General features: G+C 32.8%; 1 protein-coding gene across 1 annotated transcript in view; it reads left to right on the forward strand.

Annotated features, from left to right (window-relative positions):
* Positions 1-25,457, forward strand: part of LOC118200216 (alpha-mannosidase 2x-like) — a 171,032-nt gene that overhangs the window by 117,979 nt on the left and 27,596 nt on the right. The window contains exons 19-21 of the mRNA XM_035372157.2: positions 229-370; positions 10,638-10,771; positions 13,519-13,836. Of these exons, the coding sequence (XP_035228048.1) occupies positions 229-370; positions 10,638-10,771; positions 13,519-13,836 (594 nt within the window). The remainder of the gene's footprint in view (positions 1-228; positions 371-10,637; positions 10,772-13,518; positions 13,837-25,457) is intronic.

Genomic DNA, 25,457 nt, shown 5'->3' on the forward strand with positions numbered 1-25,457 from the left:
TTAAAACATAAAAATTTTAGGTGAAATATTTCTGTAATTACAATGAAAATCATCTAAAAAGAATCTGTGAACAGCTTCTGTATAGCCATTATTTTTTTACAATTTTGGTAGGTGGAAAAAAAAACTGAACTTTACCTGAAATAAAGTTAAAATTATAGATTGTGAAGTTCTCTTTATTTTATTTGAGTTTACTTTTTGATGTTATCTGCTCTTTCTTAATAATTTCAGATGATGCGCAGGCATTATTTTGACAAATTACCCATACAAGCTAATGTGTATCCTGTTACAACTATGGCATATTTTGAGGATTATAATATGAGATTTACGTTACTTACTGCTCACTCAGTTGGAGCTACAAGTTTGCAACCAGGTAGCTATATATTAGATCTTAACTTAAATTTATGATAAAGGTGATTTATATTCCGTTTATCACGTTATAAATGAGAGTTTATTTCCTACAGCAATAATCTGTTTAAGTCTTTGATGCTTAAAATAAAATGCTATCACTATGATGGCATTGTACAAAATACTTAACTTCCATTTCTGTTTGTTGATATGTAATGTAATTTGTCATTATTGATGATTAATTAAAGATGATTTTCAGGTGTATATGTAATTAAGTAGGGATTGTATATGGTATATTAATTTTAGTGAAAAACAATTATTTGATTAAAGAGAAATGTTCACTTGCTGTGTACTTAACCGTAAACCTGCCAATACTTCTAAACTCCATTCAGATACAGGGAACTGCAGAGCCCTAATACTCTGAAAAAATAAGTGAGAAAATCATATCTAGGCAACATAACAAATTACCATCAAAACTGAATTTGAAAATATCCTGTTGTAATAAATTCAATTTAACTTATTTTCCCATGTCATCTACAAAATTTTAGTTTCCTAAAACCCGTAGTTTTCAAAATATTCCACTTAAAAAATTTTTTTATAAAGAATTTTCGTAGAATTCAACCAGTGTATTAATAATCTTTGAACTGTGTTTTAAGTGCTATCCACATTCAAGTTTAAATTCAAGTGTTCATAAGAAATATTATTAGAAAAGCGGCATGGAAATGGTTATTAGCTGTATATTTCTTGTTTTTGTACTGCCAGCTTTTTTACGTACATTTCTACGGAAAGATCAGTTTTTTTTGGGGGGGGGAGACTTTACAGTGCTGAAATTTCTTCCTTTTCCTTCAGGGTCAGAAATCACAGTGCTAGAAGGTGCCATCAAAATATATGTACCGAAGTGACTCTAAAAATAGTGTAAATGTCCTTCACTTGTTCTACTTACTGCAGTGTTAGTATAAATTAACAATAAAGTTGGAACTATAACATACTCACATATTTATTCAACTGCCGAGAAGAATTCTAAAAGGTAAACAAACATTTTGTTGCCATTCTACCCAAAAAAAAAATTACGGGATTTCATTTTCAACATCCTTCCCACCTTGCAAAATTAAATACAACTTAAAGTTCTAAACTAAAAGTTCATGAAGGTTTTTAAATTGCCTATAAAGTTCATAAAGTTCTAGGTTATCAATAAAGTTCACAGAGTTCTAGATTATCAATAAAGTTCAGAAATTTAGTTTTTGTGGAGGATGCACTTTTCTACCAAGATGAATTTTTTCTAAAGGTCTTTAATACTTGTTCTTTAAAGGGTGTAGATTGAGCTTTTTGATTGTTTTCTGGGTGTTTTCTACATTACTCATTGCGAAAGTAAGTTTCTCCAAGTTAGTGTCTAAGAGGAAAGAGGTGCTGAACTGGCCTGAGTACAACTCTAGAGGATGAGTCGCACAGAAGGGTTAGGAAATCTTCATATCCTAAACAAGCGTGTCTCAAATTTTTTCAGAGAAGGTCCTATAAAATTTTTATTAACCTCTCCCAAAATCCTTCCCGCCATGATGTGGTGAGAGGGCGGAACTTCCATTTTATTTTCATTAAAGTACATTTCTGTTTGATAGCAGTCCAATCCAGCTGATTCATAGCTCTATTTAAACCTATGAAATTTGAACCATCTTCCGAGTATGTGACTTCAACTCGACGCCTTTATGAAAGGAAACTTATAAATGCATCTATGAAGGTGTTGGTGTTCAAGGAAGTGATTAATTCAAAGTGCCCTAGAAAGCCCTAGAAACTGCTTGTGTAAAAATTATTATCCAAGCCTTTAAATTCTTTTTCAAGAAAACTGGGTTGGCAAGATTGACTCCTGTCACTTGGAATGTTATGTCTTCAGGTGAAGGAGAAAGAGATACATCTAAGGCCTTAACTGAATGTCTTTGGCATGTGACACATCCTTTTACTACAGATTGTACAGTTTTCCTACCTTTGATAATCCAAACCCTTTCTCTTAGAATCATCAGAAATGTTTGTATTCCAGCATGTTTATGCTCTAAGTGTAATTGCTCAATCATTCTTTCCATAATTATATTTTTCAAAGGTTGTGTATTGGATGTGTATTCCTGCAGATCTGGAGAATCCAAAATATGAGATTTTGTTCTCAAAATTCTCTTTTCATCCACGAAAACCTGAAGATTTTTCAGATCAGTTTTCTGTCATTCTTCATCAAAAGCATTTTTCTGTATAAGGGAAAATAGTTTTTTTTGCTTTCTCGAATTCTTCAGCAGATATATTGTATGGGCAATCTCTAATTTTCAAGTAAGTGGGCTGCATTCAGCATCCAAGCAGTAGTTCATACAATCAGAAATGTAATATTTCGAGAATCTTTTTGCAAGTTTAGCTAGAATGCTGTCAACCATTGAATTCTTCTCCAAAATCATAGTTTGAGAGAAAATTTCTCTTATGATTTCTTCCACATCAGAATCACAATCATTTGAAGGCCAAGTTTATGGAGGTTCCTTCAGAAATTCAGGTCCTGTCCACCACTGAGATTTGAGGAGATACAATGGATAGCATCCTCTTGACAATAAATCAGCAAGGATTAAGATGTTTGGTATAGGTTTCCAACATCCTGTTTTGCTGTAATCTTGAATCTCTTTAACTTTGTTTTCTACAAAAACAGACCAGGTATTTAATTTCTTTAGCTATGCCAAAACCACTGATGAATCTGACCAGAAGTAAGCTTTCATATTTGTATTGTTCAAACTTTTAGCAGTCGAACTCACATAACCTTACACCCAGAAGACCAGCCATCAGTTCCAACTGCGGTAAAGTAATCTCCTTTCAATGGTGAAAGTCTGGATTTTGCTAGGACAAGATCAAGAAAACTTCTTCACTTTCTTCTGTTTCTAAAAATATACAGTCACCATATGCCACTTTGCTTGCATCACAGACGACACGTAAGGAGCTTCTAGAATTAATTAAGATTCTTGAGATTCAGCAGTCATTCAAAAAATGTACTTTTATAGCCCATTTACTGAATTCTTTCTGAATGTCTATGGGCACTTCTTCATTCCAGTCAGACTTTAATTTGCAAGTCTTCTGCAAAATAATCTTTGGAATAAGAAGGACTAGTGGGGAAACTCCTATAGGATCAAAAATTTTCTGAATGCATGAAAGTAAAATTCGTCTTGTAGTAGCTTCAGTGTAAGATGCTGCTCGGCATCCTATTTCATCCTGATTGGCAGAACCACTAAAGACCTAACACATTTTCTGGTCCTTCATCTAAATCTAAACTACACTGCTGGATGTTAAAATTGTAACACCAGCAAGGAATAATCTGACAAATGTCAAAATCATATGAAAGGAAGAAGATGTTGGGATATGCAAATGATTAGTATTTCATCACATTTAGCTGATGCAGGAGGGAGAAATGACATTTCAAGAACTGCATAAAAGAAAAGTTCTGTAGTGGATTTCTCATTCTGAAAGCACTTTATAAGGTCGGAGTTTGCCCAAAATGTCATGTTATGCCTCGAATAAGGAGAAGAAATGCTTGCCAGCAAGTGTTAGAATTTGATAGAGGCAGGATCATTGCCTATCAAGAGTGTAGATTATATTTCCATGATATCGGCGGTCACACTGGTTGACATCCAGCCACTGTCATGGAAATATGGAATCAATGAGTTGTTGAGGGTTATATTGAATGGCATGCAGAATCTCAATGCCCTTCCATGATTAACGCCCGAGAAGACAGGCATACTGTGAGGTCATCCCTGCAAAACCCTATAACCACATCACAGACCATTAGTCAGGAAATGCGCATGTTTGCAGCATTCCAGTATCGCTTGTATGGTGCATCGGCATTTACAGCAGCATTCACTATCAGCATGGCGACCTTTACTTCGTCTACCCTTGACAGTGCAATATACAAAGGGACAGTGACTCTGGTGCACCAAAAGATAAAGCTGGATACAGGCGTGGCGCATTGTTATCTTTTCAGAAAAGTCCTGGTTCTTCATTTAATATTCTGATGTCCGTATAGATATCTGGAGGCTCCGAGGAGACCGCATGTCACCTGCTTGCATTCGATATTGGCATAGGGACTCTGCACCTGGTGCAATGGTTTGGGCAGTGATTGGATAGACCACACACACATCTCTAGTTTGTATCGATGGTAATTTGAACATAGATTGGTACATTTCTGACGTCTCACGTCCAGTGGTTGGGCCCTATCTTTGAGACCTGCCAAATGCCATCTTCTAACAAGATAATGCAAGACCACATGTTGCACGTCATGTTCTGACCTTCCTCAATACACAGGGTATTCAATTGCTGCCTTAGCCTGCATGGTCTCCAGATCTGTCACCCATTGAAAACATCTGGTCGTGAATTGCTGAGAGAATGGCCCACCACCCCTCTGCGGCTAATACCATTGATGATGTGTAGCATAGACTTGAAACGGCATGGAATGAGTTGTACATTTTTGTCATCCAAGCCCAGTTCGACTCCATGCCTAAATGGGTAAGGGCCGTTTTAGCTGCCAGGGGAGCAGCTGTTTCTACTAATTTCGTCCACATGTAAATCCCCAAGCTACTTACAAATTTAATCATTTTGTCTTCATGCCATACTGTTTATGTACAATGAATATCTTTTTTGAATTTGCTCTCCTTCATGGTGTTGTAATTGTAATGCCGAGCAGTGTACTTTTCCAACCTCTGGTGGTAGATCTTCTCTAGGTTCCTGGTTTCCAACCTAAGAAGAAAGGTGCCTGTTTTAGATGTTTAAGGTAACGTCTGAAACAGGGCCTTTCTTCTTTGGTATATTATTGCACTCATCAATTGAGGAATCAGCAACTGCAGCACAGTGTAGTGTATTATGAGTTTTTCTGTCACAAAAAATGCAAACTCGTCTTTATTTCAAGACTTCTTTATTGAAACTAAGGCAGCAGCCATTTTCATCATCATACCCAAGGAGTCTAATGCTCTCAATTGAGCTTCCAAACTATCATATAACTGAATTTGAGGTTTCAAGCATTCTTTTTTCAATACTAAACTTAAGACTTCTCTTATGTAATACTCAATAAAAAATTCTTACTTGCTACATCTGGACTTTAAAAGCTCAATAACTTTTCCATAATTATCTTTAGAGGGGGGGAAACCTTCTAATAATTTATAAGCTAATGAATTTGGTTCCATGCATTGAAATAAATACTCAAATTTATCCTCAACTGTAAGAGATTCGTCATTGTGAATTTTGGGAAAAAGCCCAAAAATCGATTCAACCTTTAGGATCTCCATCATAGTTCTTTAATTCAATTTTAGGTAATCGAACTTTAAGCTTTTTAGAACCATTAAATGGGAAACTTCAACATTTTCACATTTATCTAAAAAGAGTTAAAGACTGAACTTGTTCTCTGATTTTATAAAATTTAAGAGCATACTCATCTGTCTTAAATCAGTTCCCTCTTCAATTTCGGCTTCTATTACATTTACTTTGACAAGCATATCTTTCCATCTATGGATTTGAGATTTTCAAGTTTTACAGTAAAAGATTCAAAATGTGCCAAAATTTCTCTTTTATCTTTAATTTCACAGCTCAGCAGATAACTAAGTATATTATATTTCTTGGGTAAAAATCGGTCATAATACTTACTGTCTCATAATCTCCTTGCACAGTTCAAATCAGAAATTAATTTAACATTAAATGTAGTTCAGAATGTAGTTCAAATTAAAACTTACATTTTTGTAAAGTCTACTGTTCGAGTGATCCTAAAAATAGTGAAAATGTTAGCCGGTTATACAAACTTAAGGGGATTTTATTTTCAATAATATATTTATTATGCATCAACAATTAAATACTTCTCTTTTTTGAGCAAATATTAAGAAATACAAGCCTTAAATCATGATTCGAAGTGAAAGAAATACGTGTAGAATGTTATGAGTCTCATAAAAGTTCGAGGAGAAAATCTCTTAAAATTTTAAACAAAAGAATTTGAAATGAAAATAGTGTAATATTTGACAATATTATTTATTCAAAGTCACAGTGTCAAAATATTTTGCATTTTATATGGTTTCATGACAGGTAATATCCGCAGTTAAATAAGTACCAGTTTATGATTTTAATTTGTTATCATAATCCTTTTTTTGCTTAAATTTTGTATTATTTTTTCAGTCTATGTATGAATTGCAATGAGCAAATATGGTATTTTTAATAGTTATAAGTAATTTTAAATGAAGGATAATTAGATACAAATGTAATAACTGTATAGATATTAGTGTGCAAAACTTAGCAACAAATTCATTTTTCAGCATACTGCAATGAAATTATTGAAAAAAGCTTTTTGTGTTTAATAGAGAGTTTAATATGAATACCATGACATCAGGGGGAAGAGTACCTTGGCATGCAAAACACAACAAGGCAGCTTAAAAAGAAGAAAGGAATACACATTTCCAAGCATTCTTCTGCAAGTGAAAGTGAGATTATACAAGCACTATTGCTACAAAAAAACATCAGAACTCCTATATACGTGGTCGAGTGATTGGGAAGCTTGAGGATGGCTGTAGTTTGATGTCTGTCACCTAAGAGTATGCAGATTAAAAAACATGATGTTTCACAAGCTTGAAAAGACTTCCTAACTGCAGGTGCTTCTGTAAGAAAGGTTATTGGTGATCAGTAATGAAAAACAACAGTGATTGACGACTGATATATCACCTTGCAGGTGAAACTAGATCAAAACCAAACAGCAGGCAACATTACTCAGCAGTTGCATGTGGCAGCTGGATAACAGATGTCCTTGTTTACTCTGGTCAGATGGCTTCATACAGGTAACCTATTCACCCACCATTCTGAATGCTGCATACCATTTATGGATGCCTATCAGTGGCACTGTGTAGAGAACACAAATATTGGACACCTCAATCAATGGAGTCACATCCTCTTTACTAATGAGTTCACTTTGACTAATGGTTCTCGGAACCAGTTGATATGGAGAGAGGTAGGGATATGCTTTCATCCCACTGACATCAGGTAAAGAGACTGTTGGGATTGTTTTGGTGTGCTTGCATGTTGAGTGATGAATATATCCTCCTGCACATGCATCTTTTTGAGGGTGCTATTGGTCCTGATATTGTTTTTATGAATGAAAGTGCATGGCCACACAGGACTCATGCTGTTGAGGAGCTCCTGGAAGGTGATGATACCCACAAAATATATTGGCCTGCATGCTCCTCTGATTTAAATCCCATTGAACATGTGTGGGGTACTTAAGGAAATATTCATTTTTTTATTATACTATCCTCATCTTTTTATTACTACATTGTGTCTCTGTGAATTTCGTGTCTCCCAGTTGACTTTTTGTGGAATCATAACCAAAATAAAAAAGTTGCTAAGTGTTGCATGCTAGTGTATTGTAACGCAGTTATCTTGAATGTGAGTTATATTACTTTGATTTATGCTAATGTGTATGCAATGCTAATGATTATTTGTCATCACTGCAAAACCTATGAACTCTGAGCATTGTTTCTTATATTGGCAATTATAGCCATCTTTGAGAGCCACTCAACACTTGCAAATTTGAAAGTCGAAATTCTTGAATCTAGTGCATCAGAGCTCTTCACATAAAAAAGACCCAGGTTCGAATCCCAAGGTCAGTCTTCAAGGGCAAGTGAAACTCATGCACTTCTAGGCTTTTCATCAGCACTAATAGATGGCGACACGAGCAAGCATACCACCACATGATTGTTACAGTGGTGACGAGGACACACATTCCCCACGCACACACTGAGGACAAATGGCAAACTATGTCATACACACTCCAGCTCAGACACAAATGCCAACAGACTGGGGCCTCTCAACCATGCTCCACCATAGATCAACAGATCCACCTGAGCAGGTCCCACAATGTAGCTGCAACACAGCCCATCAACACAATAATCAACTTCATCAATGCATTGGGCTCACAACCATGCCCGCGAAATGGGCTTCTCCTCGCATTGCACCAGGAATGCTTAGGAGGGGAGTGTGTAGAGATCTTGAGAGCCACTCAACACCAACAACTCAAATTCAACAACCCAACTAGCAAATTTGAAAGAGTTGAAATTTTTGAACCTAGCACATGGGAGCTCTTTTGTGCTAGTGGTAGAGAATTCAACTCCCGTGAAACTGATCCTGGATCAAATCCCAAGGTCAATATCATCTTCAAGAGCAAGCAAAACTCATGCGTTGCTGCACTTCTCATTGTTCCTAATAGATGGCGACATGAGCAAGCATTTGATAGCTACAGTCCTCTTTGCAAAACCTATGAACTCCTGAGTGTTGTTTCCTATGTTGGCAAAATCTGACTCTTTTTTTGTAAATGAGGGGACCATGCATTTCATTTTTGCATGTGACTAATGTTATAGCTCAGATATTTAATTTTGAATTATTAAGGATTATTTGCCATTTGTCATTATTATTATTTGATTATGCAATATTAACATTTTCTAATAATATGAGTTTATTATCGATTAACATTTGTGAAATAGCATTTATAACTATAATAAGAAGGCATGCATGATGTAAATTTTCTTAGGAAGTAAAGCTCAGAAGCTCAGGTATTAGAGAAAAACAGAGTAGCATGTCAAGTAGTGAATATGAAACGAGTAGTTTACTTTCTGTCAAATATTATTTTTCTCTCATAAATCAATACTCATTTATAAATCTGAATTTATAAATAAGCAAATATATATATATATATATTTCAGAAACCTGCATGGAAGTTTAATGATAATATCGTATATATGTTTGTAGGTAAAATAGTTAACAATTAGTGGCACTTCAGCAGTAGTATTAATAAATACAAAAATACTAAAAAAAAAAAAAAAAAAAAAAAGACATAAGATTTCTGTTTGGAAAATTTTCATGCTTTATATCATTCTGAAATTTAATTTTTCATTCAATATGTTTTTGAGCTTTAGTATATATTGTTGTGAGCTATGGGTTTTGAGGTGTCATTTTAAATAATTACATCAGATGAGCTGGAAGAAATTGGTAATTTATTTAGAAAAAAGTACAGTGTACAGCAAAAATCAATAGCCATCAATAGCTTAATGGAAATGCAGATAGTAGGTAAATCCTCCTTTGCATGAGAAATATCCTAAATTCCTAATAGCTACACAGAATAAACTGTAAAGCATAATTCAGCTGTCACTGCACTGTAGTATTTCAAATCTGGGTAACAACTGACTCCTTCTGACTCCCACAGCCATATATATTTATATGGTATTGCATAGGAATATGAAAACTTCTGGAAAAATCAGTCTTTAGGTTTCAAAAATGCATTACACAAAACTTCCAGAAAGTCATCAGGTTGACAAAAAATTGCTAGGTGTTGCTAACCTGATGGCAAAAATTGTCACAAAGGCCCACCAGGAAAATTTTTGCCCTTATCTCACATTGTAGTGGGGCTATTTAAATGGGTTAAAAGTCTCGATTTAGAATTGAAAGGTATAGTCATATATTCAGTTATATGCAAATTGAACCCTAATACCATTATCTTAAATCTGAAAACTTAAACAAGTAAGTAAATAAAACAATATCAGAATAATACATAAAAATGCAGTCAAAATAATTTGAATATTTATGGAAATTTTCAGCCATATGTGTATTCTTCAGGTTTTCATCTACCTTATTTGTATGTGAATATGAGAGATTTTTCTAAGTTTTTCATTTTAGTTCTGGGCTGCATGTAGGTTATTTATATATTTATTTACAGAAAAAAAAAAAAAAAAACGTAAAAATAGCCTTTGATTAATAATGTGCAGCTATTGCAGTTGTACTTCATCATCTTTAAATACCTGATTAGAAAACAGGAGATTTTTGGTATTCTCTGGTTCATTATAGTGTAAAAAGAGTGCTAAGTGAATATATAACAAATATGTATTACGAGAATTTGAGCATTACATTGAACAAATTGCTGCATAATTAAAGTACATTTTACTGGCTAGTGCCATTTTTTTTTTTAAGCGAATAATAATTCAAGTCTGTTTTTCTTAATACCACCAAAAGTTTGTTACTGCTAAATCCTTATCAACTAAGCTAAATTATCATGAACTTTAAAGAATGTGATGTGAAAGCTGTATTCATTTCAATGTTTATATTTCTTCTGCATCAGTATCTGTATATTGTTCTATGTAGAAATAATCTGTAATTAATTTATAACTCTTTCTCTGTATAAAACTTTTGTATTATAAATGTGTTATTTTACTGAATATACCTTAGCATTTGTTTAATATTTAATTATAATTCATTACATATTTTTGTAGGCTGGCTTGAAGTATTCCTTGATAGGAGGCTTAATCAAGATGATAACAGAGGCCTTCAGCAAGGTATTACTGACAACAGAGATACCCCTACTTTCTTTAGAATACTTCTAGAGCAGCGCTCGAAACAGTCTTCGGTAATTTTTTTTTTATTACAGTATATTTAGTCCTAAATATTTGTTATTTTTTATAAAAAAAACTATATCTCAACCATGTTTTACAGTATACAGAATCAGACTGCAGTATGAAATGCAATTACTGCTAGAAATTGTAGCTGCTTTTCTTTTCATTAGCTGTACTTGGTATTATGTACTTCTATTGTTTTTGTGTATTATAAATGCAATGTTTTGATATAATGATATATAAATCAAGTTGAAGCATTAACTATCATGATGTGCAGTTAAAATGAAGTTGAAAACAAGATAAAATTTCTATAATGACATGCTGAAACTGCACTGAAACGTAAGTTCGAGTTTGTCTTTTTTTTATTGCTTTCTGTAGGGTTGAAGTGCTCTGAACCAGCATTCGTATATATGGAAGGTAGATGGAAAAATCTCTGCAACATGGTTTAGTGGCAATTTCAAGTGTTTTTCTAATTTTGAGCCTGCTTTTATGCCATAGCTTAACGATGATTTCTGTTCAGTCATTGAGTATGGAAGCTCTGAGAAGTATATAACAAAAGATGTGTTAATTTTATTCATGAACTGGTTGACAGAGAATTTATTGTTACTTTTTTATGCTCGATTTTTTACTAGTAGTGTTCTATACTGCTGGCCATTAAATAGTAAAATCTTGATTTATTGTATGTATAATAGCATAATGGGAAGAACATCATTAAATTTGTAGGTGTTTTGGAGTGTAGAGCATGCAGATTTCAGTACACAGAGTTACGACCTCCTCTAGCAGCAACAGTGGTTGTGATCTAGCTGGACATTGAATTTAACTGAGCTGGGATGACTGATACAAGGGCTTCATTCCATTTGGTTTTATCTTTATGCGAGAGTTCATCAATTGTAGTGGCTAGTGAGTTCAGTGTACCAATCTTTCAGCAACCCATCACCAGATGTTCTCAGTCAGAGATCTGGAAAACATGCTGACCAGGTCGACAGTATCTTTTCATGTGTCAAGGAAATCCAGGACAGCACAAGCAACATAGGATCATGCATTATCTTGCTGAAAGATTGCATCATGCAGGCCTCGAATATAGAGCATAGCCATGGTCTTTAACATGGTAGAAATGTAACAGGCTATCCTAAATACCAGCTGTGCGAAGAAGAGGTAACCAGGATGTGTACTTAGTTATACTCCATGCCAGCGCACCAGGTGGTCGGCCTGTATGACAATGACAAATGCAAGCTGGTGATATTTTTTCTCCTCAGTGCCTTCTCATGCAAATACATCCATGATGCAGTACACAGAACCAAGATTCATCTGAAAAGATAATATGGTGCCTCTCCTATGTCCAATATCAAGGTGTTTGGTACATACTGTTTACAAATATAAAAATTCAAGATTTACATATCATGCTGATGAATGTGCAAATGAAATGCAGTTATAAGTTTGCATACATCTGGAATGCATAATATTAGTATTCAGCTGTTTGCTATAGCATTAACTTTGTGTCTAAAATTCAGTGTTCTGTTTGTTTTGCCATAGAAGAATATTATCTTCAGTTAGAACTCTGATATTGTTGTCAACTTGTTATATATTTATAAATAGCAAAATGGCACTTTAACATATTTTCTGGCTAGTTAAAAATAATAATGATAGTGAAGCATTAATAAATATTAAGAAACTGAAACAAATCTCATGTTAGCTTTTGAAACACCAACTGTAATGTATTGGCTAATATCAGTTTGATTTTTAGAATACTGGAAGCTAAAAATAAACTTTAAACTTTTGTACTAAAACTTGGTTGATTCTATAAGAGAGTTATTCTACAGCCAGTTCTTAGTAGGAGAGCTAAGTGCAAATATAAATGGAAGTGACATTTTAGAAGAAAGGTGCATTAACTTGCATGATTTATCTTTTTTTTTTTTTTTTTTTTAATTTGTAGTGTTTTCTAATTTACTTGTAAGTAAAATTATGCAATTCAGGAGGAAAAATTCAATTTGAAAAACCTCAGCAAAGTAAAGGCTAGAATTGCGTCATAGTCATCTGGGCTGAGGTTACTGATACTTATACCTCATATATAAACACATGTGTTTATATATGAGGAACCTGTGCAACCCAGCTCCTTCAAAATCAGTGGAAAAAAATTTGACAACAAACCACTATCAGTGGCTGGTATAATTTTGATTGAAGTTTCTAGATAAAAAAGGTATGCTACAATATGCATAGATTCTGAAAAAATGTACCCTGTAGTATGCATATATTCTTTACTGTCTTAACAATTTTCAGTAAAAAAGTGTGTGAAAGGTAGTGCAGCACTTGCATAGCATGAAAATATGCAGTATCATACTGAATCTAATTATCAGATATGAATTCATCTGTTATGTTGTGGGCAAAAGTGAGATTCAGTGGAAAATGCTATGCAATGCTATTCACTCAATTTTTGTTATGTATTTTCAATGTTGTGATTACTTGCTTGTATTGGTAATTTCATTCTTTCCAAATCAACTGAAACCTTTTTTAACATTTTCTAAAACATTTTAACTTTTAATACATGTAATAGGTTAGTGTATAGCTTTTTGTAAATCTATTGTACTGTAACAAAATGTAGTCTAGCAAGAAAATGTGTTCTTTTTGTCTTGTGCTAGTGCATAGAACATGTATTTAAATGTAGCAAAAGGAATTTTATGTAAAATGTGGTTCATAGGTATGGAAATAATTTATTTAATGTATAGTTGAATATGTAACACATATTTTTATTTCTTTTGTATAGGGCTCTTCAAGTTATCCATCCTTATTAGCACACCATGCATCACTTTCACTGCTGCATCCAATTTTTGTTTTAATTAAAATGGATAAAGATGCAGATCCAAATATTATTTTACATAATATAGATGCACCTCTAAGGGCAACATACTCACCTGTGGGATCTGAGCTGCCATGTGATGTGCATTTGTTAAACCTTAGAACTTTGCATTCTCCATCTGGTACTCAGTATTTGCCTGCAAACAATACTGCTCTTTTTCTCCACAGGCTTGGATTTGATTGTAATTTTAAAATGTGGGGCCATTGTGCAACCCGAAATGGAACTGTAAGTAACTGTTCTATTTCAAAGTAATTTACCAGTTTTTTAGTAGAAAATGTTTGAATCTCTAAATTATGTTTCATCTGTGTGTTGCTGTGTTTGTATAGTTTCATTATAATGATGATAAGAGTTATTCATAACTAATATATATGTAATTAAGGAAGAGGTACTTGCATAAAAAGCATTGGCATTTATTTTGTATCATACATAGATGTAACTTGCAGGTCAGCATGCTTCCAAAAATACATATATGAATTCAGGGAAGTGATGGTATGATATATATTTTATGAAAATTATAGGAATGAGGAAAGTCAAACATATTGTCAATGGTCCATCATATTTTGCACCTTACTTTTATGAAAATTATGCAAATCTAAATGTACTTAAGAAACTACTGACTTCATGGAGTTTTTCATTCATTACTTATATGAATATTATACAAATTAAAAAAAAAAAACTGTGAATGCAGAATATCTAATGATTTTTCTAGCATTTTATATTTCTTTCCCTTTTCTCACTAAACATGAAAAAGAAAAGACTATGTGAACAAAATATTTTTAATTGAATTTTAATATCATACAGTAATTGTTCTTATGTTTAAAAATAATTTGCATTTTAAAAGTATTTCTCCCTGTCCTCACCAGTTAAAAAAAGAAAAAAACTGTGTGAAACTGAAAATTTAATCCTGGCATTTTGCAGAAATTTAAATTACTTTAACCATTATTTTAACAATCGTACAATGTTAAAATTACTCAATAATTTTTAATATATAGGAGAAATTTAAACAGTAAGTCTACTAATCATTAATACTGGAACAGTTTCAAATGGGCATTTTTAATGTGGGGCATGAACCTTTTTTTTTTTTTAATTTATGGCACACATGCATGGGAAGCCATAATTAGACGGAAAATGCTCAGTTGATTGAAGTTGTTATTATCAAGAAATCATATCACATCTGTCATTTGCTTAGACATTTTATTACTGCTTTATGCATAGCAACTTATAAACTAATTCAATATATAGGAAGTCCAAAGTAATTATATTTTCACTGAAAAAGTTATGAATACTCTTAATTGAATATTTTCAAAATGAGTATTGGCAGTGGGAGAGCATAGAAATATAAGCATACTTTGTTGTTAGGAGAAATACGAATGCAGGATCATGACTAAAAATAACAACTAACTTCTATTTCATTCTTCTAAAGCTAACTAGGCTGCAGCTGCAGGCTGTTACATTAAAACAAAAGCATGTGTAGAGTTAACTAACTCATAGTTTCCAGAGCTAGCCTACTCCATAACATTCTTAACAACACATCATTGGCCAATCAGCAATTTTCTGCTGATTCGCTTTTGAAACATTTACATGAAGAAAAACGATGGATCTAGCAGTGGCCACCTTTTTTTCTCTTGCAGGGTAGGAACTAATACAAAATTACGCATTTCATTTCTATATTATGCTTGCAGTACTTATCCTTCTTGAATATTGTAAACACTTGTACACAAGGTCATTGAATTCAGGGCAGTTTACTGCTTTTGTAAATAAGTCTGCATTATTTAATTTGCTAGAGAGGAAGTCATTCACCAGTGTTCTGATAAAGTGATATCATACATCAATGTACTTAGTCCAATTGCTTTATTATCAGTGATCTAGAAAAATCAATATCAGATTTGTTATCACAATATCGTTTACACTCATTTAAATCGAACTAAGGCTTCATTTGACATTCATTCAATCATTTAACATCCACAGCAACTCCTTTGCTGTTTCGGGTAAAGTGATATAATCTGCCTCAATGGTTGATAAACCTACATTTTTTTTGTTTATAAGTTTTCCAAATAGTACTACTTTATCTAAATAGAGGGTGTCCATAAATGCTTGCCCTGATTGCAAAGCATGATAACTCATGATTGTGCACAGGGAATAAATCTTGCATTGAATTTCAAATGCGTAACATCTCAGAATTCATAAGAATATCAAAAACATCTAATAAACTTTCATAAGTGCACACCTGGTAGCACACAAGTTACCCTATGAGCACTGAATTCAACATATCTGGTGTCACTGTGTGAATGGCATCTATGATGCACTGCCACTACATCAGGAAATGTTACATAGTGTCTGTAACATACCTTCAAAGAAAGAAATCTGGAAGGGGGTTATGTCAGGAGAAATTTGTGTGAAACCGAATATGTCTTGGGTGTTTTGCGGGCTACCAGAGAGGCACATGTAGAAGTTTTTTAAATGTTTCCAATATGATTATGAACTTCTAGAATTTATGCATTTGAGGCCCAATGCATGTTTCATTATCTGTGTGTATTCATAAGTTATCATGTTTTGCAATCAGGATAAACGTTTATGGACATCTTGTATAATATAAATCCACCCATGAATACATGATCATCCATATTGCATAATCAGCCTCTGAATAATAACGTACACTTAAATGTTTAATTATCGATAAGTTTAACTTGTATGTCTTAGTATTTTTGAGGTAACTGAGCAATTTTAACAATGCTTCACAATATGTAATCCAGAATTCTCTTGAAATTGTGATATTTATTAAGTACACAGTATTAAGCTTAGTCCAATTACCTACAAAAAGTAAAAACCCCAATAGATTTCTAAAAGTTAATTTAGTTATTTCATCAGTTTCTGGACTAGCAGACAGGCAATCTAATTTTGTAAGAATGGGACTATGGGAAATGAAGTTTCTGGTATGTAAAAGTATTTAAAATTTTCAAAAATTCCTTTCTTGTTGTATGAAAATCCCACTGTCATTTTCTAAAAATTCTATTCAAAGTAAATTTATAGTTCTCTCTAATATCTTAAGATAAAAAAAATTTACTTAGCAGTGAGATTACTTTATCTACACATGTTGATCATTACTAAAAATTGCAATATCATCTTCATATAGTAAAAGATTTAAGCTAAGTCTCTTGTAAAGAAAATCATAGTATTTTCTTAAAGTTTATATTTTCTAAAGTATTTTCAAATTCAAATATTTCAAACTCACGGCTGCTTTGATACAGACTGTAAATGGCCTTGTGTAATAAACACACTTTACTTTTCTCTTCAGTAAAGCCGTCTTCCTGGGTCATGTATAGTCTCGCATTTGTCTTTATATATATTAATATACATTTCTCAAATCTAATTAACAAGTTGTTCATTTATATAAACTTGCAAGTAGTAAGAAAAATATTCTTGTGATTGAAAATTAACTAAAGCACTTATAACATCATTAAAAATTTTCCCTCGGTTTTGCCCAAATCCCTGCGCAACAAGACATGCTTCATATCTAACCACTTCATTCTTTCATTTCTTTCTAGTCTATAGATCTATTTGTTTCCTGATATATTTTCCTTTTCCTGATGTCTCTACTGATTCCCAACCTTTTTTTTTTTTTTTTTTCTTTATTATAGCAGTTTCTTCCCTCATTGCCTTATCCCATTCTGTGGTATTTGCAGATTTCTGTTTTTCAAAATTTTGTGAGATACGAATCTCTACCGAATTTGCCCCCTCAGGTATGGGACTTATTATCTACATAATTAACTTTTCCAGAGTATTAATTTTTGCCAAGTCCAACAACTCTTTCTCAGATTTAATGCATCTAGCCACACAATATTTTTCGGTGTCATCATGGAATTTAAAATGGGTATTCGTTCCTTCTATACAGTAATATACAACGATGGACAAAAATGAAGGCACATTTCACATTTTCTCAAAAAATGTGGAAAAAATAGTAAAATTCTTCACTTTTATCAAAATATAAATCATTTGTATAATCTTTGGAATATTATAAGGATAGCTAGCTACAAAATGTTAAAATTAGTGAACTTACAGAAATATGTAGAACATTTTAACGCAACAAAATGAAGGACAAAAGTGAAAGCACAGTGATGAAAATATGAGACTGAAATGTAGTCATTGGTTTTATGGCAAACTCTCTATTTTTGTTAACAGCCTTGTGCTTATTTGGCACAGAATGCACCAATGTTTTCATTGTTTCAGAAGAAATTTTGTGCCAGTCTTCTGGAAGAAATATTTCCACATTGCCCACATTCAGTATATCATGTTTTTTACCCAGTTATCAAGTTCTTTCCATAAGTGTTCGATGGGATTGAAGTCAGGGGATTGAGCTGGATGATGGAGAGTCACATTGTCAGTCATCCAACCACAGATGGACCATATGTGCCACAAGTTTCGGATCATTGTTCTGTTGAAAGTAGAAGTTGTGACATAAGGGAAGCTTAAGGGCACTTTGTTGAAGATTACATTTAAGGATATACAAATAGACATGCCAGTCCATTATGCCATCAGTAAATTCAAAATTGTCAACACATGCACCTGACATGTAGCACACTTTTGCCCCTGTCCTTGAACATGCTTTTCTCAAAGCACAGTTTTTTGGTTATCTCTAAACTAAATTCTTTCCATTGCAACGAATTAATAAGAATTTACTTTCATCAGAAAACATTACATTTAGCCAATATGCACAATCTGTGTTCGAATGCTCCCTTTCATAATGGAGTATTCTCTCTTTCAATTACTTTTGGTGATGTATGATTTCCTTTTGGTTACTCTAGATTTGTTGTCAGTCCAATGAAGAATTCTGTGGATAGTTTTTGTATGAATTACTTTGTTAAAAATCTTCCTTGAAAATTGTTCCTTGAATATAATTTAAAGAAACTTTTGGATTCACTTTAAAAGTTTTGACAACTTTTCTCTCTTTTGTACGAGTCAGCTTTTTTGGGAGGCTTGTTCTTATTGCATTTATTGCACTTCCAGACGATTTGAATTTTTTTATCAGAATTCTTACTGTGATTCCTGTTCACTATTTCACTAAAATCTTTGAGTGATTTCTTCTGATTGGATAAATAGATGATTATTTTTTTTTCTCTGGTTGCAGTTTCCACATGGTTAATAGCCATTTTAAAATTTCAACAACTAAGCAGAAATGTTCAAGCTTTCAGTACTACTTCATATAAATAAAACTATTGCCAGTCTTATTTCACTGTGATTGGTATGTACAGAATGACACAATATAACTTAATTTGCATAAAGTCATCACTGTATTTTCACTTGTGTCCTTTTTCATGCAGAGAAAAATTCTATTTATTTTTGTAAATTTATTAATTTTAATCTAACGCATGGTAGTTATCTTTATAATATTCTTAAGATTATGTAAATAATATATGTTTTAATGAAAATATTGAATTTTACAATCATTTCTCCCATTTTTTTTGAGAAAATGCAAAGTATTCCTTCACTATGTCCATCTTTGTATATGCTCCTTATATCTGTCAGTGTCCCATCTGGCCTCTTAATTGCTTTTCTTTGTCAGTTTAAGATGGAAGCTACTTCTGGTCTGAATTTTTCTTCTAATAATTCTATTCATTCTCTTGGAGTTTCTTGTTCTTCATCCAAATCTGATTCTTTAAATTGAATTTTAGGTTTCTGGCCCAGAATGCTATTTGCTGCATTAATTCCTTCATCAGATTTCATATTGCAGATTTCTATTAACATTTTTTGATAGCCCTTTTCTATACCCACTAGTTTCCTTGGCATATCTTACCATGATTCCTTGATTGCATCTCATCTGCAATTTATCTCTACTCTGTTTTGGTATGCCAATGTATCTGAATCTTATTTACATCCAAATACTTTAAAATAAATAACACTGGGTTTTCTGTTGAAGAACATTTCATAAGGTTTGGGTTATTCTTATGACACACCCTGTTCCAAGTATGTATGAAGCGTCCAAGAGCTTCTGGCCACCATTCTTTTACCATTTTACTGTCTTTAAGCATAGCATTAACAGCATCTAATGCCATTTTCTTTTGAAGTGTAAGTATTTAATTTACAGTGGTTATCATAAATTAAGGAAAAATCACAAAAATCACGATTACTGAGAAAGTTATATGTAGAATTTTATTAAACTTACCCACAATATACAACACATAGTAAGGTATCAAACAACATAAAAAGAAATTACCAGACAATTATGGTAGTATAGATGTCAGTTTGCTATAGTAAAAGTGCCTTCAATATGGAATATAATCGCCTCTAGAAGCAAGACAGCACATTCAGCGATGTGTGATACTTTCAATTATGTGGTCTATCAGTTCCATAGGAAGCGAACGCCATTGCTCTTGCAAAGCAGTTGCAAGTGCGCCAAGGGTCTAAGGGGGCAGATTGAGAGCAGCTAGACATCTCCCTAAAGCATCCCAAACGTGCTCGATAGGATTCATTTCCGGAGATCGAGCTGGCCACTCTATGTGCATAATTGTTTCCTGTTGAAGATAATCATATACGATGCGAGCCCTGTGTGGTCTTGCATTGTCATCCTGTAACAGGAAAGCATCACCTATTGCCCCGGCTAATGGGGGCACATAAGCATCAAGGATGTTATCTCTATAAACATGAGCATTCACGGTTCCCCTTGGAAAAACATGTAGGTCTGTGCGTGCACCCAAAGAGATGCCACCCCAAACACAGACACTGCCTTTTCCGTATGCATCTCTTTCACAGATGTTTGACGGATGATAATGGGTTCCAGGTTCTCTCCATATCAAATAATGCTTACTATCGCTTTCTTGACTAAACCTAGACTTATCCATAAAGAGAACAGCCCTCCATTGATCAGGTGTTCAGTGGACATGTTGTCGTGCCCACTGCAAACGGTCCGTCTTATGGCCTGACGTGAAAGGCACGCAAACAGCTGGTCGCCTCGCATAAAGACCACCTTCGTGAAGCCTTCTACGCACAGTTGACGCTGACACCAACCTTCTGGTAGCTGCAGCAAAGGAGGATCTAAGAAAAATCAGGGTAACGGTTATATTCCTGCGTGCACATAATGTCAAATATCGGTCATCGATGCTCGTCGTAGTGGTTTGCCGTCCTTAGCTGAACCTCCTAGATACCGAATCTGTGGTTTCAAATTGCCTCCAAAGTCTATGAACCACAGAAGGACTCGCATTTAGCCATCTGGCCACCTCTGTTTGACTTTGTCCTGCCTCTAGTCACCCAATGGGTCTCCATTGTAGTTCTACAGGCAAATGATGCCTGGAGGTCATTGTAACGAATTGGCTATCTCAGATTTCTGATGTCACTATCACAGTGAAATATGTGGGCTTGCTCTCAAACATGAACTTTTATGCTCCTCGCAGATGGTGTATTCCAAGTGCAGTGCCACTAATTTGTATATTGCAGTTTTACTCAGCTACTCTTACTTGGCAGCATATTCAAATTTTACACAATTTGGCTTATTTTTGAGGGAGTTATCACTATTTTTGTGATTTTTCCTTAATTTATGATAACCAGGCTTGAGAACCACTGCTTTCTTATGTCTTTAAATTGTTATGTATTTTTTATTATTTTTTTATTTTTATTTGTTTATGAGTTTTCAAAATCTAGCCTATTCATGCAGCATGCATCAGAATGTCTGTTTATAATAATAATGTTTTACACTAAGTTACTTAAAATAAACAAAGTGTAGTAAATTTTTATTATTATCAATATTTGCTATTAACATTTCATTTAACATAATTGCTATTAACATTTTATATATAATAATAAATATTATGAATTTTTAAATATAATAGCAGAAATGTCAATATCCCTTCCCTTCTTTCCAAATTAAAATTGATAAAGTATCATGTCCAGGGTACATGTTAAGGTCTGTTGAATGGCATTTAATTTGCATTGACTTTTCTCTGAATAATAAAAGGTTATCTTTTAGCGGTTATTTTAGTTCCAATTTATGTAATCTTTGTTGTTGTTATTGATTTAAAATTTTTGTAATCTATCCATGAAACTCATTGAACCAGTTATACCAAGTAGGATATGATATTTTTCCAATGGGCATAATACTAACAGCATTATATTATTAACTGAACAAATGCATATTTAAATTGTCCAGGAGAGTATAGTTTTTGGTACATATTTGGTCATTTTAAAGTTTTATTATATCTGAAAAAAGCCATTAAATATGAAATGTTGAATATATAGAAATGAAATTATCATTGATAATCAGGAAATTTTTATGTGTAAGATATATTCAAGTGTATAGTTTTTATGAAAAAAATGTCAGCTACATTTTTATCAAACTGCATTTAATGAAAGCCATGTATTCGGAAAAAGATACATATCTCTTATTGCTTTTATTTTTCCTAAAAGCATTAAGCATTTCCTAAAAGCATAGGCTGAAAAAAATAAGCGTTAATTTATTCTTAAAATTTGCCTTGTAGATGTTTAATCTTTCAGCATATAATATTAAATAGTATGAATTTTTTAGATAAAAGTAATGATTTCTATATTTTTCAAGGAATTTAAAATTATTCCTATTAATTTTTCGTTGCAGTACTTACTGTAATTTAAAATCCCATGATATTAAAGTCATATAATTTGAGAAAATTAATATAATCTGCCTTATTTAAAGAACAGCTTCTCAGTTTCTTACTTAGTTTATCATATATAATAATGGGAATTTCAATTTATGAATAGAAATTAAAAGTGGGGGTGATTTGTTAAAAATATATCTGATGCATATACCGGGTGGTTATAATTAAACTTCCTTTATAAATGGCATTCTTACAGTGCAAACTGTAGATGCAACTAAATTTTTTTAACTGAATGCAACTAAATTTTGTATATGGGCTATACACGAGATGTGCTCACGGAATTTTGAAAAATAATTTTTAGTTCTGAAATGCCCTAACATGAAGTTCAACACAGTAAACAACTGAAATGAAATACAGAAACAATACAGTCAAAAGTCTTTAATCCGGACTCGTCGGGATTTCGGCGATTCCGGATTATAGATCATCAGTTTAAATTTGGTAAGATTGCATGCAGAAATTATAAAATTAAAAATATGAAACCATAATTTATGAAATAAAGAACAATTATGATCTAAAGGGTATCAGAATTTGCAAAAAAAAAAAAGCTTAAAATTTATTTGTTTACTTTATTAAACATTTCTTTCAACACGCGCATGCGTACAGCATACATTACGCATAGTCCAAATTAGAAAATTGCAACCAGAAAACTATTTGATGTGTATTCGTGGTATTTATAATGAATTTGATTTAAATCATATCAAAGACAGAGTATATTGAGATGAAATACTGCATTTAGTAATGAATTATAAGCCAAATAAAATAAAAACAGCTGCCCTGAAGATAAGGATAGTGCTGACAGATCAACTTCCAGTTCGTTGCACACCGCGATGTTCCCCTTCCCCGCAGAGCAGCGTGAAATTGATAAACAGATTTTGGACTGGTTAGAGAAACAAAGGATATGCCTTTATCCATTTTTTGCAGCAATTCCACTTTTTGTTTGATGGACATCGAAACATGCTTTCGCTTTGTAGATATCCTTTGGCAACTCTAAAATCGTAAATTCTTTTTGACATAATCGAAAGTTAATGCAAGTTCAAGCTTACTTTTATAAAATTGCTCTAACAGTCTGCAAAATATAATAAGCCAGATCCAATTCGAAGATTAAGGAACAATGCAATCTGCAACATTAACTGAAATAGATAATTAGATAATTTTAGCTTAGCTTATACCGTCCGTTATACATTAACTGCGCATGCGAAAAACTGATTATGCGCATGCGTGAAGGTATTACGCATTGACGCATGCGCAGAAAGTTTGTAGCTTTGAGGTCCGGATTAACGACCTTTGACTGTATTAACAACCTTTGACTGTATTAACAATCCAGAACAGTTATGAGTAATAAAATGCAAAACCAGGAAAAGCTGTCAGTTGTAAGAGAAAATTGTCGAGGTTTGCATGCTTGGGGAGAAGAGGAAGTTTATGCAAAACAGGTTAGGGTAGAAAACGTTTGCTGATGTTCTCATGTTTAAGTCGATGTTTCCGGCTCTACTAATGACGGTCTCTTTAGCTGAGTATGCGTTATTGGTGAAGCTGTTTCACAAAAACAAAGGGAATCCTTGAGCCGCAGTTCTGAATTTCATTCATAGAATGGTCATTCATGGTCGTTTATAGTGTTAAATTTTTGTTTTTTTCGAAAAGGTGCCCTCTGGTGGACAGTTTGGAACTAAATTTTTTTTTTTTTTTTCATAATTCTAAGAGCTCATCTCTTGTATAGCCCATATTCAAAACTTTGTTGCATTCTGTTCACTCATGTGCACTGTAGGATGCCTTTTATAGGGGAAATTTAATTATAACCACCCAGTATATCTACTTTTTCATATATGACTACTCCATACGCATGGAAAGTGATATATTCACATTTTATTGTAGTGTGCATATAATATATGCATGCATTAATAGAAAAAACATGGTACTAGTGAAAATGTATGCAGATTTTGCAAAAGATGCATGTATAGATGCAGTAATTTTAAGATTTACATGAATTCTTACAAAAGTTATACATTTGTGTGAAATAAAAAGTCATTTACATAATTTTTTACAAAAAATATATATTTATACACTGTAAAAATTGGGGTAACTTGTGCGAATTTGTACCAAAAATATACGTACATAAATCCCTGAAATAAATACTATATGTAAAATCCATAAATAAAGCATAAACATTCATATGAATATACCTGAATTTATGTATATTTTAATTTAAAAATATATAAAATGCCTGTTATTTTCTTACTTGATACAAATTCCGCACAAAAAGTATGTGCAATTTATGAATGCATCCTGTCTGGGTATATGTGATGATCTGCATAGAAAAGTTGAAGGTAGATGATGCATCATACTTGAAGTAACTTGTAAACATGGTGGATTTAAATATCTCATTTATTTTAACTAAACATTTTGCAGCTACAAATTTCTGGGCACACTAAATGTGCCCATTCTAGAACATAAGATATACTTTTTAGATAGCTTTGTGATAAGATGACAGCAGCAGTCTAGCTGTGCTGAAAAGAGGAAGCTAAGTGCCTTGTGTTCAGGATGAAGCCTTAATTCAGAATTGGTTAGTTTCAGTTTCAATACCATTTGACTGAATAATTAATAAAGCTGTAAAATTATTATTAGCTGTTTTCAGTTTTATTGCAAAACCTTTACATCACCAGCATTAGGTAAAAGTTGTATGATATGGATGAATCTAGAAATGACACAGTCCAGATAAAGTTATTATAAGCAATTATTATTTTTAAAATAAAGAAGGAAATACCTAAATCGAAATGAAGAATCAAGGGACTATTGCTAATTGAAGTTCTTTAATATCTTAGAAGTAATTTTTATTTGGATATTTTTACACATATATATATAATTTAACAAATACAATGTATCTTATTCATATAAAGCAAATTAAATGTTTTATTTATGTAAATTCAGTTGCAGTCAAATAAAATTATTACTGCTGTGAACTAATTTGCGTTCTTTAACTTACTAATTAGTTTCTAATCAAACAATATATAAGATTTAATAAAATACGATAGCTGCTTTAAAATATAATTGGCGACCTCAAAATTAACATTCTAGGTTTGGTGATTTCCCCATAAATTCATCTGTTTTTCCCAAATTCAAGATCATACCAAATTACATAACATTGTTTAAAAAAAAGGTAACTAAAACTAATATTGACCAATCATAGCTTAGAATACGTTCTACAACTACGAAATATAAATACTGAGTCACTTC

Source organism: Stegodyphus dumicola, chromosome X2 (assembly GCF_044657685.1).
Source record: "Stegodyphus dumicola isolate Sdum_Otavi_A_Nest chromosome X2, ASM4465768v1".
NCBI classification, from domain to species: Eukaryota; Metazoa; Arthropoda; class Arachnida; order Araneae; family Eresidae; genus Stegodyphus; species Stegodyphus dumicola.